We start from the raw sequence: 14,789 nt of genomic DNA, 5'->3' as shown, positions 1-14,789 counted from the left end.
AGTCTCTTGCCTAACTCCTTAAAATCTACTTTTGCATTGAGGGACCTCTTGATTAGTACTGTAGTAATGTGTGGAGTTTGTGTTCGATTAGCAGTAGAAGCAATTATGAAAAAAAGTGTCGGAGGCATGAATCGTGTTTTTAAAAAAATCTGCGTCACCCCTCCCCAATGATCCCGAAAATAAAATCTACCCATGTGGCCACTCAAACCCTGGGGAGCAGGAGGAGGAGAATAAGTAGGTAACCTACAATCTGGCCTGCAATGCTCAAACTGGCTGCTTACAGCTAAATGCAAATCCCCACACCTGCAAACAAACCTCTGAATATTTCATCAGATCATAAATCACCAAGGACAAAATTGCAAAATGCTGCTCTAAAAATGCTACTCAATGAGAGAAGTCTCATATCATGATGAGTGTTTACTTTAAAAGAAAGGATTACTTTGCAAAATTCCAATGCCAACAAAAATGCCCAGTTAATTTGCAGGATGCTGGATGAGAGCTGAGGGAATAATCAAAATCTGACCTAACGTTAGGAAGGATTTTCAGCAGAACAGCAAGAATTCTTCGCAATGGAAAATTCTCCAGTCAGAGTGAAACCATACCCCACTACTACATTTCCTTCTGCATTTTGAGCACAATGGCAGCACAATGACAAAACCTCAAAGTATTCAATGTGCTACCTTTACTCTTGTTGGTTCCCAAACAATAAAACATCTCTTTGCACATGATACTGAAAAACTTGCTCAAACAGCAATGAATGATCACTCAGCCTCCTTTTAAAACAAGTAGCAGGATTACAATTCTTGCTGATTTAAGGTAACAGAAAAGATCACAGATACTGCAGGGTGACAGGCAAGTTCAGCATTGGAATGCTCACTTTACTCATCAGTTACTACCCTCATCCTCTTTCCTTTCCAAATTACTTTTGATTATGATTATGTTGTCATCATGAAGTGTTAATAGCTCCTTGATTTCTGCCCACTCCAAGTTTCAAGTGTCAATGATACATGTTAAATGTTGTACTGAACAGTACAATACAGCCCATAGCAATTCATCCAGCACCTTCAGTCAAGAAAACCCAGGCCACATCGGCATAGTCTGCAGTAAAACCAAGGAATGGCTCTCAGAAGTTACATTGTATCCTCGCTTAAATACATTGTAGGGCTCAAAAACATTGTTCAATCTTGTGTAGATTGTCATTTTTCAGGTCATGTTGACAATTTTCCGAATGTTCAGGAACTATGTCGAGTCTCAATGATACACGGTTCAAAATAACACTCAGCATTTCAAGAAAAAAATCACTTTGCTGTGTACACATCACTCTGGGACATCACGCTGAAGTCATAAAATGTCCTGGAAGCATAGATAAAACATCCTTTTATTTCTTATGCTGAATTTCTATACAAGAGCTCTTAGCATACGGACAAACCTGAATTCAGTAAAAGGTCGACATCAGTATTGTAAGTAAATACTGTTTGAGCTCGGAAATGCCACAATACAGTCAAGCGTTTAGGTCCTAGATCTGGAATATGCTGCACAATTTGATCATGAAGATGCCAACGAAACATTCAGGGTCCATGCATAATGCAATCAACAGCCACGAGGGGCATCTCGAGAATCAAATCATTGCTTTTTAAAATATCTGTTCATTCACTGTATTTGGGAGGTGCTGCTAGTTACAACAGCACTTATTGCTCATCATGAATTGCTCTTGAGAAGGTGATCTGCCCTCCCATGTCGCTGCAGTCCACACAGAGAGACAGAGAGAATCTGAGTGCGTTTGTGTGCCTGTCTAAAGACAATCACCAAAGTCTTACCAAGACCATAGTGCTGATCTCTCATTAGAATGGTGGTTGTTTAATCCGAGTGTCACCAGGCCTCAGACGAGATTGAGAAGCAGAGGTCTTCTTGGTGAGCTCAGTCAGCGCAGGAACTGAACCCATGCTGTTGGTATCACTACCCATCCAGCCAGCTGAGATAACCAGCAGCCCACCCAACCCCCCTCACCGAACGAAAGTTTCTGGTGCTAAGTGCATCCACAGTGCTGTTAGGAAGGAACTTTTGAGAGTTCTGACCCAGCAAAGAGAAGGAACAGAAAATTGTCCAAGGTAAAATGGTGCATAGCTTGCACAGGAAATTGCAGGGGTTCCCAAGTACTGCTCCTTCGAGGCCGTGGACGTCACAAATTTGCAAAGTGCTGCCAAAGGAGATTGTGTCTTGTAGATGGATCACACTACTGCCATTGTGCATCAGGAGTGGAGGGAGTGCTGTTTGAAGATGTGAATGGGGTACCAATCAAGCAATCTGCTTTGTCCTGAAAGGTGCAGAGGTGCTTGAATGGAGCTGCACTCACCCAAACAAATGGAGAGTATGAGAGCTGAAAATGTGTTGCTGGAAAAGCGCAGCAGGTCAGGCAGCATCCAGGAACAGGAGAATCGACATTTCGGGCATAAGCCCTTCTTCAGGAATCAGGGTTGCCCGAAACGTCGATTCTCCTGTTCCCTGGATGCTGCCTGGCCTGCTGCGCTTTTCCAGCAACACATTTTCAGCTCTGATCTCCAGCATCTGCAGCCCTCACTTTCTCCTCAAAGGGAGAGTATGCCATTGCACTTCAGGTTTGGGCTTGGGCCATACTTGTTGCTCATCAGCTTAAGCCTAAATGCTGCCCAGGCCTAGCTATCTGCAGACATGACCTACTTCAGCATCTGAACAGCAAATTGCAATGGACATTGTGCAATCATCAGATAACGTCCCCCAGTACTGACTTTATGTTGGAGGAAAGACCATTGATGAAGCTGCTGAAGATGGATGGGCCGAGGACACTACCCTGAGGAACTCCTGCAGAGATATTCTGGGACTTAGATGATTGACCTCCAAGAAACATCTTCCTCTGCGTTAAGTATGACACCAACCAGTGGGCAAATTTTCTGCTGATTTCCATTGACTTAATTTTTTTCAAGGGTTCCTTGATACCACACACAATCAAATATTGCCAAAAGGCAGTCACTCCTACTTCATTTCCAGAGTTCAGCTCTTTTGATCACGACTGTGCTGTGACTGTAATGAGTTCAGGAGGTGACTGGCCTTGGTGGAATCCAAACTGAACATCAGTGAGTAAATGCGACTCAGTAACACTGTGATAACCCTTCTGTCATTGTGCTAGTGAGCAACATTAGATTCACCGGGTTAGGTTTGTTCTGCCTTTTATGGAACAGGATGCCCCCAAGCAATTTTATACATTGCTGGATAGGTGCCACTATTCTGATACTGTACTGGAATAGTTTGGCTAGGGATGGAGCTTATTCTAAAGCATGAGTCTTCAGTACCAATGTCCAAATGTTGTCAGGATCCATAAACCTTGCAGTGCTCAATGCTGATATTGTACAGAGTCAATTAAATTTGCTCAAGACCACCATCTATGATGCTGGGGACCTCCACAGGATGCTGAAATGCATTATTCATGAGGCACGTATGGCTGAAGATGGGGGCAAATGTTTCAGCCTTTTGCGCTGGGCTCTGCATCACCGAGGATTGGGATATTTGTGGATTCTCCTCAGATTCTGTTTTGAAAGGACACAACCGAGAGAGAAACCTCTGGCATTGGAAAATAAATTAAGCTTTACAGATCAGTAAATCAGAAACACAATTGTAAAGTAAGAAAAAAATAAAACGACAATAAAGAAATTGGCTGTCTACCTAACGATCAATTTAAGACAGTTAGCAGGAGGATCATCCCATTACACGATGAACAGTTAGGAAAGAGCAGTGGAAACGGCACATTGGCACAGTGGTTAGCACTGCTGCCTCACAGCGCCAGAGACCCGGGTTCAATTCCCGCCTCAGGCAACTGACTGTGTGGAGTTTGCACATTCTCCCCGTGTCTGCGTGGGTTTCCTCCAGGTGCTCCGGTTTCCTCCCACAGTCCAAAAATGTGCAGGTCAGGTGAATTGGCCAAGTTAAATTGCCCGTAGTGTTAGGTGAAGGGGTAAATGTAGGGGAATGGGTCTGGGTGGGTTGCGCTTCGGCGGGTCGGTGTGGACTTGTTGAACCGAAGGGCCTGTTTCCACACTGTAAGTAATCTAATAAAGTAATCTAATCTAATAAAATAAACATGGATCAGAGACACATTCAGCCATTCAACATAAAGGTCTGACTGAGGAACTGCAACGAGGTAAGATAAGATCAACTTATCCTCACCTGTATTCATTTTGAGATCACTTAAAAAAATAAAATTTAGCTGTTAGATGTATAGCTTGCAATTTTTCACACTGTAGAAAAGTGACATTTCCTTTCTTTCTGTTTCAAAGCATAACTTTTTTTTAAAAAATGCATTTTCCGTTCTAGTCAGCAAAAGATGTGAGCAAAGTGGGTCCATCTGCCTGCAAAATCACCAACTCAAATTGCATTTTAAAAAAATAAACTCCAAACAGCAATCTTTTCTAAAAAAGTAATCTAATTGAGCAAAGAAATGCAAATTAAATTTAATCATTCTTGCATCAAGAATGTGATTGAACGTGTGCTAAAACAGACAAAATCCATCAAACAGATCATGATAAATATCAAAAAACTGAAAGAACTGTGGATGCTGGAAATTAGAAACCAATGTTATGATAAGTATCAAACTAAACTTTCTTTTAAAATGAGATTAATGTTGAATGAGTTAACCCGGTGTCATGTGACTTCTGACCTTGAAAGAGTTGTTGACAGTGTTGACTCAGTCCAGGGAGATGAGAAACAGGATTTGGCAATTGGAATAATTTGAAAAGTTCACTAGATTGGGAACAAAGGGATTGCCCTATGAGGACTGATTGAGTAGGTCGGGCCTATATTTTCTACAGTTTAGAAGAAAAAGAGGTGATCTCACTGAATCACATAAAATCCTAAGGTGCTCAGTAGCTGCTTTCCTTGGCAGGGGAGCCTTGGGTCAGAAGTCACAGATTCAGAGTTGGCCATGTAAGGTTGAGACAAGAAGAAATTGCTTAATTTAAAACTAAAGGCACCAGCTGAGGCTCAGACACTGATGGACAGATTTTTGGACATTAAGGAATATGAACAGTGTCAGAAGATACTGCTGAAGTAGAACATCAGCCACACTGATGTACCACATGACAGAGAAAGCCTGAAGGACCTAATGGCCTATTCTTGCTTTTTTTGACAATGTTCTCAAATGTCAAATAACAGATCGCACAAACGTTCCTACCAAAATTAATAGAAGGAAATTTTGCCAACAGTAATATATTTGCCACATTTACAATAACTGCTTCACCTCATCTCAGCCTTGTCCCTACAGTGTGAAAGCAGGCCATTTGGTCCATCATGTCCACGCCCACTATCCAAAGAGCATTCCACCAGACCCACTCCCCTACCCTATCCCTATAAACCTGCATTTCCCATAGCTATTTTCCTTTGATCTTATTTCTTACCCCACATCCCTTACCATGCTGATTTTCCTCCCTTCCTCTTATGAAGCCTCTGACTTCTGAGCCTCACTGCGACACCATGTGGCCTCTAGGTGATGGTTATCCCTTTCCCCAAGTAATGGCTGAAAGTGACCCGGAACTGTACACAGTCCTAAAGACAGTCCTCAGCAGCTAATCCACCATGGCAGCTGGGCTTCCTCATGGGATAGGTTCATAGAATTTTACAGTACTGAAGGAGGCCATTCAACCCATCACGACTGTACTGGCTCCAGAAAGAGCTACCCAGCTAGTCCCAGTCTCCAGCCCTATCTCTGCAGTTCTCTCAATTCAGACTTCCAAATATATATCCAGCTCTCTTTTGAAACCTCCTATGAAATGTGCATCCACCATTCTCCTAGGCAGCATATTCTAAATCCTGACACCCCATTAAGAAGCTTCTCGTCATCTCACTCCCAGCTGTCTTGCTCATAACCTTAAAACCATGATCCCTAGTTACTGACATACCGATGAGTGGAAACATTCACCTGCCCCCATCTGCCATTGATCAAGCAGAATCAGCCAGGTAGAGATTTGCAAGAAGTTTAGATTAGAGTGGTGCTGGAAAAGCACAGCAGTTCAGGCAGCATCTGAGGAGCAGTAAAATCGACATTTCGGGCAAAAGCCCCCTGTATTCCTGATGAAGGGCTTTTGCCCGAAATGTCGATTTTACTGCTCCTCAGATGCTGCCTGAACTGAGGTGCTTTTCCAGCACCACTCTAATCTAAACTCTGGTTTCCAGCATCTGCAGTCATTGTTTTTACCTAGAGATTTGCAAGAAGCTTGGTTGGCTTCACACACCCCGCAGGGTTTGAGGAAAACTGGCTAAGACGGGCAGAAACACAAAAACCTAGAACAGGAGTCGGTCATTTGGCCTTTCCAGCCTGCTCCGCCATTTAACATGATCACAGCAGGTCACACAACTTTCCTATTTTCTTCCCATATCCTTTAGCGCTAAGAACTACATCTAACGCCTTCTTGAAAACAACACTTTAGCTTCAACTGCTTTCTGAAGGCAAAGAATTCCATAGGTTCACCATTCTCTGAGTGCAGAACATACATCCCATCTCAATCCTAAATGACCTATCTCGTATCTTTAGACTGTGACCCCTGATTCTGGACTGCGCGGTCACTGGGAACATGCTCCCTGTGTTTATCCTGTCTAGTAATATCACATGATTGAACCTTGGCACATAAATATCTGTTGCACTTTGACTATGGCTAATATCAGTCAGCCAAGGACCTCGCATGTAATTCTAGTCACAATTGAGAATAACAGTAGCCAAATACCTGCTATAAATGTTTCTGCATTGGAAATCACAAGTGTGCAGAAAAGAACTCCCCCCGACTGGGAGAGTTTAATACTTGAAGTACCAGGGATTTGGTTGACTGACCCAGTGCACCAGTCATCAAACAATCAGTCCAACTTGATTCATGTACATAGAAAACGTCATAAACGGGTAACATTTTCTGCATGCTGAGTGCCTACCTTACTGAGGTAGTCATGAATGCTCATTGTTGTCAGTTTGCTCAAGTGCCCGTTCAGCCCAAGTGCCATCAGCAAGCCCGCGTATTCATTGGTGAGCTCAGTGTTCTTCTGTCTGTTGTACACGATCCAGGCGGAATCTATCTGTGATGCTGGGGCTACCTTCAGTCCTGCAGCTACCCCGTTGTGAAAGCTGGCCCAACTGGCCATGTTGGGTGGCACGTCAATGTTCCCACTGTTCAGGTCAACGGTTGTGTTCCGGGGAGGAGCTCGCCCTAATAAACAAGGGGGACAACGCAAACACCAATGAGTTGCTAAAAGTTAAAAAAATTCCTGAACGTAGACTAGAACAATAATATGGAAAATACAGCCAAGTACTAGGCCAAACTAGTTCTTGTTGGAGATTATGCTCAAAGAACTGAATTTATACAGTACTCGTCAACATGAATATGAACTGATATTTATGCTTTTAATACTGTAAGACATTATGAGATATTACACAGTTAATGAAGTTCATCTGGAGTTTAAGCACTGCTCTAATAATGCAACACTTCCATTTATTTATCAATAGTAATGCAGGCAAGCATCTGAAGGTAAAACAGAGAGTGCTGCAGAAACTCAGCAGGGCTGGTAGCATCAGTGAAGAGAGAGAAACAGAGTTAATATCGAGTTGAGAGTGTGTTGCTGTAAAAGCACAGTTGGTCAGGCAGCATTCGAGGAACAGGAAAATCGATGTTTCGGGCCGGAGCCCTTCATCAGGAATTAAGTAGGGCTCTGGCCCGAAACTTCAATTTTCCTGCTCCTCGGACACTGCCGGACCTGCTGTGCTTTTCCAGAACCACACTCTCAACTCTGATCTCCAGCATCTGCAGACTCACTGTCCCCCAAAGTTAACATTGAGTCCAGTGACCCTTCGTTATAAGGTTTCTGAACTTAAAATGTTAAGGCTTTCTCTCTCGATATAAGCTGCCAGATTTCCAATATTTTTCTTTCAGATCTCCAGCATTCACAAATCTTTGCTATTTTAGCACATGAAGGTTTTCCATCACTGTGCAATGAGACAAAAAACGGATATTGAGTTATGCAAGCAGATACAGGAGATGTGTTTTAAGTAGCTTAACCCAATGGAAATACAATTAAAGGCACAATTTGCTTTGCATTGTAGGAAGGAAGACTACATGAACCACAAGATTAAACAAATAACACTCAGAATCTTAGAATTTTACAGATTTCCATGAGATCCATGCCTCTTTCTTGTAAACTCCAGTAAAAACAGTATTAACCAGTCCAGTACCTCTTCATACATTAGCCCTACCATCCCAGAAATCAGTCTGGTGAACCTTCACTGCACTTGCTCCATTGTTAGATCACCCTTTCTCAGATTAGGAAACCAAAACTGCACACAATGGTCCAGGTGTGATCGCACCAAGGCCCTGGACAATTGCAGCAAGACATCTTTGGTCCCGTACTCGAATCCTCTTGCCGTGAAGGCCAACATTCACTTGCCTCCTTCACCAGCTGCCACAGCTGCCTGCCTACATGGTGTAAAAGGACTCCCAGAACTCATTGCACCTCCCCCCCCCCCCCCCCCCCCCCGCTTTGAGAAAATGGTTTGCCTTCCTGTTTTTGCTACCAAATCGCAAAACTTCAATACCTCACATTTACCCACATTAGACAGAGTTGGCATTTATTTGCCTACTCACTCAGCGTGGCCAAATCACACTAATGCATCTCCATATCTTCTTCACAGCTCGTGTTGGCTGCAAAGTTGGAGATATTACATTTAGCTCCCACACTTGAATCAATAATATATATTGTGAATATTGGGGTCCAAGCACTGATCCCTGAGTACCCCACTAGTCACTGGCTGCGCACTCAGAAGATCACCCATTTATTCCTACTCTTTGTTTCCTGCCTGCCAACCAATTCTCTGTCCATGTCAGTACATTACCCCCAATTCCATGTGCTTTAAGTTTTCTTATGTGGGACTCTATCAAAAGCGTTCTAAAAGTCTAAATAAACCACATCCACTAGCTTTCCTTCATCAACTCTATCAATTACATCCTCAAAATGTTCCAACTCATTTGTCAAGTATGAGTGCTCATCTGCAAATCCATGCTGACTCTGGCTTCATCGGAGACTCGCTGATGATGTTACCGAGCATGGCGATGAAACGTCTGAGAACAAATCTACCAGCTCAATGAGCAAACTTACAACCTCATGCGGATTCTGTCCAATCCTGTCACTGGTTCCCAAGTGCTTTGCTATGAAATCTTTTAAAAAGGAGTATAGCATTTTCCCCAATACCAATTGATTCCTGAAGAAGGGCTTATGCCCGAAACGTCGATTCTCCTGTTCCTTTGATGCTGCCTGACCTGCTGCGCTTTTCCAGCAACACATTTTTAAGCTCTGATCTCCAGCATCTGCAGTCCTCACTTTCCCCAATACCAATGTCAAACTAACCAGTTTATAAGGTTCTGCTTTCTTCCCACCTCCTCCTTTCAAGAGTGGGTTTACATCAGCTGCCTTACCAACTTGTTGGACCTGCTTCAGAATCTGTAGAATAGATTAGATTAGATTAGGTTAGCTTCCCTACAGTGTGAAAACAGGCCCTTCGGCTCAACCAGTCCACACTGACCCTCCGAAGAGTAACTCACCTAGACCCATTTCCCTCCAACTAATGCATCTAGCACTATGGGCGGTTTAGCATAGCCAATTCACCTGACCTGCACATCCTTGGACTGTGGGAGGAAACCGGAGCACCCAGAGGAAACCCACTCAGACACGGGGAGAATGTGCAAGCTCCACACAGACAGTCACCCAAGGCTAGAATCGAAACTGGGACCCTGGTGCTGAGCCACCGTGCCGCCCCAGAATCTTGAAAGATTACCACCAACGCATCTATTATTTCCACAATCACTTCCTTATGTGGCTAGGGTTGTAGATTATTGGGTCCGAGGGATTTGTCAGCCTTTAATCCAATCTGTTTCCCAACGCCATTTCTCTACTCATCCTGATTTCCTTCAGTTCCTTTCTCTCATGAGACCCTATGTTTCTCAATAGTTTTGGGATGTTACTTGCGCCCTCCTTTGTGAAGACAGAACCAAAGTATGTATTTAATTGGTTTGCCATCTATTTGTAGCCCTTTATAATAACCCTACTTCTGACTGTAGGAGACCTACAATAGTCTTCAATAATATTTTTGTCTTTGCATACCAATCAAAGCTTTTACAATCAGTTTGAATGTTATCCACAAGCTTACTCTTGTACTCTACTTTCTCCCTTTTCACCAATCCCTTTGTTAAGTCTACATTGCTCCCAGTCCTCAGGTCTACTGCTCCTTTTGGTCAAGTTGTATGCTGTTTCCTTGGATCAAATATTTTCCCTTGTTAGCCACAGTCAGGCCAACTTTCCTGTTGGAATTTTGAGCCAGGCAGTAAGGAATAATTGCTGGAGTTCCTCCATGCACTCTCAAAATGTTAGCCATTGCCTGTACACCATCATTCCTTTAAGGAACATTACTGAATCCATCATAACAGGCTCCTGCCTCGAACCATCACAGCTTCCACCACTTAGATTCAGGATCCGAGGCTCAGAATCAACTACATTACACTCCATCTTAAAGAAGATTGAATAATTTCAACCAATAACCACATACATACAATCGCACATATTTCAAATCTATTGTCAGATAGCCATTCCAGTTCAGAGGCCATTGGAACTAACTCTAAAAATACTAATGACTTGGCCTCAGATAAATCATTGCAGAACTACTTTAGAAAGGTGCTTTTCAGCTGTTTAGTGTTTAACCCCTGGTCTGGATCTTGAGCTTCCACTTAATCGCGATTTGTGTTCTTTCTTTTACCCTCGCCCTCAATTTGGAATCTTCTGTAACCTTTAAAGTTCATATTGAATTCTCAGCTTTGAAAAGTTACTTCCTGTAACATTCTATTCATAAGTCAAGGAAACTGACGTAAGGGATCAAATAATCATCTTTCTTCTTCTCTGGCAGTCCCTAAAGGTCAAGATGACTTTTCCACTCAGTTGAACATTTTAAACAGGGCGGTGCACGATCCACATGCCCTGCACAGTGGTGTTTGATGAGCTGAGTGGGTAAGATATTTGGGGTCTCCCGCATGTTCCTTCCACTGTTTTCACTTGGCCTTCACCAGGAATTGCCAGAGTTGCTCAAAACAGTTGGCATCTTTGCACATGCTTCTCCTCCAGCTGGAGCAGCCTCGGCCAGTCAGCGAGGATGCTGCACTTTTCAGAGAGGCTTTGGGGACGCCCCCAAATCTTTTCCTCTGCCTGCCTGAGAACAGCTTGCCTTGACAAAGCTCACAACACAGACCTTGTGTTGAATATCTTGTATTAAAGCATGTTAACAATGTGGCTTGTCCAACGAAGCTGACTGGCAGTAACCGGCACCTCAGCACTGGAGACCTTGGCCTGAGAAGAGGACAGAATGCAAAGTATTGTGAACTGAGAGAACAGTGTGAAAATTCAAAAGGTCGCGAACAAGATGGTGGACTGGGCTGACCTGTGGCAGATGAAATTTCAAACTGATTAGAATAAGTGATACATTTGCAAAATCACAAATCTGGAAGAGGTTACAGACAGAGGGAGGGGTCAAACTACAGAGGGATTTGAGCACAAAGCACTTTAAGACTTGAAACAATTACAGGTCAGCGAGCAGAGAAGTAATGGGTGACTGTGACTTCTTATTCACCACTGGATTGTTTTCTGTACTTTGATGTTTCCCCTCCTCGCTAGCTGACCCAAACCTATGCTCAAAACTTATCTCCATCATTACACTGCACTATTTCGGTTTGACAATCTCCAATTTGTTCTCCCCGGATTATTGTCCATATATTGAGGCATTTGGTTTGCTGCATCGATTTCTGATCCAGCATGGCTCGGCATAAAGGTCAACCTAAATCAATCTTTTTTTCAAACCATACAGCAACATCACAAGGACTCATATCGAGTGAGTCACAGGAAATATGGAATAATTAGTGATGAATGGTTGCTGTTAGGACTGGACAGAGGTTTGCAGTAGGGTTTCCTACGGGGTGTGGCGAGGATCTCTGCTTTTGGCACTTGGGTGCACAGATCACACAAAACATGAAGTATTGTGAACTGGAACTGTAAAGCATCCTAAGCAGGATGGTGGACAGGGTTGACTTGTAGTAGGATGAAATTTAACATGGTCTAGAATGAAGTGATACATTTTGGCAGGAAGAATGGAAAGAGGCAACAGAAAATAAAAGATTCCATTCTAAAAGAGGTGAAGAAGCAGAGCGGCTGCACAAGTCATCGAAGACACCAAGGGAGGTTGAGAACCTGGTTAATGAAGCATGTGGCATCCTGGGTTTTACAACTGTCGAGTAAAAATGTGCAAAGAACAGCATCTCTCCATCACAATGAGATGATGGCAATGAAGCGGCACGGTGGCACAGTGGTTAGCACTGCTGCCTCACAGCGCCTGAGACCCGGGTTCAATTCCCACCTCAGGCGACTGACTGTGTGGAGTTTGCACGTTCTCCCCGTGTCTGCGTGGGTTTCCTCCGGGTGCTCCGGTTTCCTCCCACAGCCCTAAAGATGTGCAGGTCAGGTGAATTGGCCATGCTAAATTGCCCGTAGTGTTAGGTAAGGGGTAAATGTAGGGGCATGGGTGGGTTGCGCTTCGGCGGGTCGGTGTGGACTTGTTGGGCCGAAGGGCCTGTTTCCACACTGTAATGTAATCTAATGTAATCTAATCAAAAGCTTCTGAATCTTGCTGACATCATCTGAACTCACCTGCCACACTGAACAAGCTAATTCTGAATGGGGAGCTCTGCAGTCCCAAAGTAGGCCAGAGGAGCCAGTGGCTAGCACTTGGACAACAAGCAGCCTCTAGTTTTGAGGTTCTAGATTCCAGGACTGGACAGGTCAGAAATCAGTGGGAAAGTCACTTGGCAACACTTGCCCCACACTTCCCCTGCAAGCCTGCAACAGCAGAGTGCAAACGTCTGTCTTACATGTTGCCATCTGGAATGTAAGAAAAAAAAACCAGCAGGCAAGAAAAGAAAAATGGACTGAACAAAAACAAGGAAGTTATGATAAATATCTACAAAGCACTAGTTCTTCATCAACTAGATTATTCTGGATAGATCCATGCGCCTCACTTGGAAGAATATGAAGAAATTAGAGAAGTTGCAGATAGGAGACACAAGAGTGATTCCAAAGGTAAGGAATTTCAGTGACATGGAGAAATTGGAGAATCTGGAGCTGTTCTTGGAGAAAAGAAATAATAAGTGGAACTTTGACAGAAGTGCTCAAAGTGATGTGGAGTCTGGACAAAATAGATAGGGAGAAACTATTCCAATTGCTAGGATCAAGGGCCAAAGGACACTGCTTTAAGGGGACTGACAAAGGAAGAAATAGAGATAAGAGGGAAAGACTTGTCAATCCAGCCATTTGCTAGGATTTGGAATTCATTGCGAATGTATCTGGTGGAAGGAGATTATATTGAGGCCTCCAACAAACTGGAATATTTACAGAATGGCAGATGAAGTATGAATGCAATAAAAATCTGGAGTCTAATGCTGACCGTGAAACCGTTGTCAATGGTTGGAAAAACCATGTTCCCATGGTTCACCGATGTCGTTTAGGGAAGGAAACTGCCATCCTTACCTGGTCTGGTCGACATATGACACCAGACCAACAGCAATATAGTCAATGCTTAAGGGCTTTCAGGACAATTGGGAATAGGTAACAAATGCTGGCCTAGCCAGAGATGCTGACAACCCATGAACAATTTTTTAAAAATTCATGCAGTACAGAAGTCATCGAGTATGCACTAACAAAAACTACAGAAGTCTCACTTGCTTGCACTTGGCCCATTGCCTTGAATGTTACCTTTGACATGCTCATCCAGGTATTTTTCCAAATTTGTGAAGCTGCCACCATAACATCCCTCCCAAAGAGTGCAATCCAGACTCGCACCATCCTATTTTTCCTCAAATTGTCCCTAAAGCTTCAGCCCTTCATGTGAAAATTATGTCCCCTTGACACTGACCTTTCAACTGAGGAGATCAGCCGCTTTCTATCCACCCTGTCCAAGCCCCTCACTGTCTTATACATCACAATCAGGTTCCCTCCCCTCCCCGCCCAGCCTTCTCTGCCCTCATGAAAACAATCCAAGCTTATCCAGCCTCCCTTCACGGCTGAACTGCTCCAACCCAGGCAACATCCTGGAGGATCTTCTCTGCACTCACTTCAGTGCAATTGCATCATACCTACGATGTGGTGACCAGATCTACATATGGTTGGGGCTGAAACAAAGTCTGTTCAGGATACTACCTGAAGAAAAAAAAATGAGCAAGCCTGAATTTTCTCCTTCTGTGTTGTAACCATTCAAGATTCTATGCCTTCATCAGTGATTCATCCCTGTTAGTCACTATCCTGGAATTTCAAACCCATATCACCTTAGTATTCCAAGAGCTTATGGGAGGTTCAAAAAAAACTTCAGCTCATTTTCTTAGGGCCACTAGAGACTGACATTGATTCTTCGATGCAGAAACAGGCCATTTGGCCTTTCAGATACGTGCTGGTATTTACACATGACACAAGCCTTTATCATCTAAACCAATCAGCATCTACCAAACGTGTCCTCATTAATATCACCCACAGGCTGAGAGTGCAATGAGAAATCTGCTTGCACAGTCAGCTGAACAGCATGCAACCATCTTCATCAACTGTGCATCACCTATCTCACCAAAGTGTATCTGCCTCAAGCAAATGATTGAGGTTGAGGTTTTTGGATAGGTCTATGCATGAATAAAACATTGTATAAAACCAATCCA

General features: G+C 43.5%; 1 protein-coding gene across 1 annotated transcript in view; it reads right to left on the bottom strand.

Moving 5' to 3' along the window:
• The window catches only part of anapc1 (anaphase promoting complex subunit 1), a 202,231-nt gene that overhangs the window by 110,877 nt on the left and 76,565 nt on the right, over window positions 1-14,789 (bottom strand). Inside the window, exon 27 of the mRNA XM_043675393.1 lies at window positions 6,946-7,217. Coding sequence (XP_043531328.1) covers window positions 6,946-7,217 — 272 coding nt within the window. The remainder of the gene's footprint in view (window positions 1-6,945; window positions 7,218-14,789) is intronic.

This window comes from Chiloscyllium plagiosum, chromosome 3 (genome assembly GCF_004010195.1).
Source record: "Chiloscyllium plagiosum isolate BGI_BamShark_2017 chromosome 3, ASM401019v2, whole genome shotgun sequence".
In the NCBI taxonomy this organism is placed as follows: Eukaryota; Metazoa; Chordata; class Chondrichthyes; order Orectolobiformes; family Hemiscylliidae; genus Chiloscyllium; species Chiloscyllium plagiosum.
Note: the sequence above shows the minus strand (reverse complement) of the source record. Positions and strands in the feature narration are given on the sequence as shown.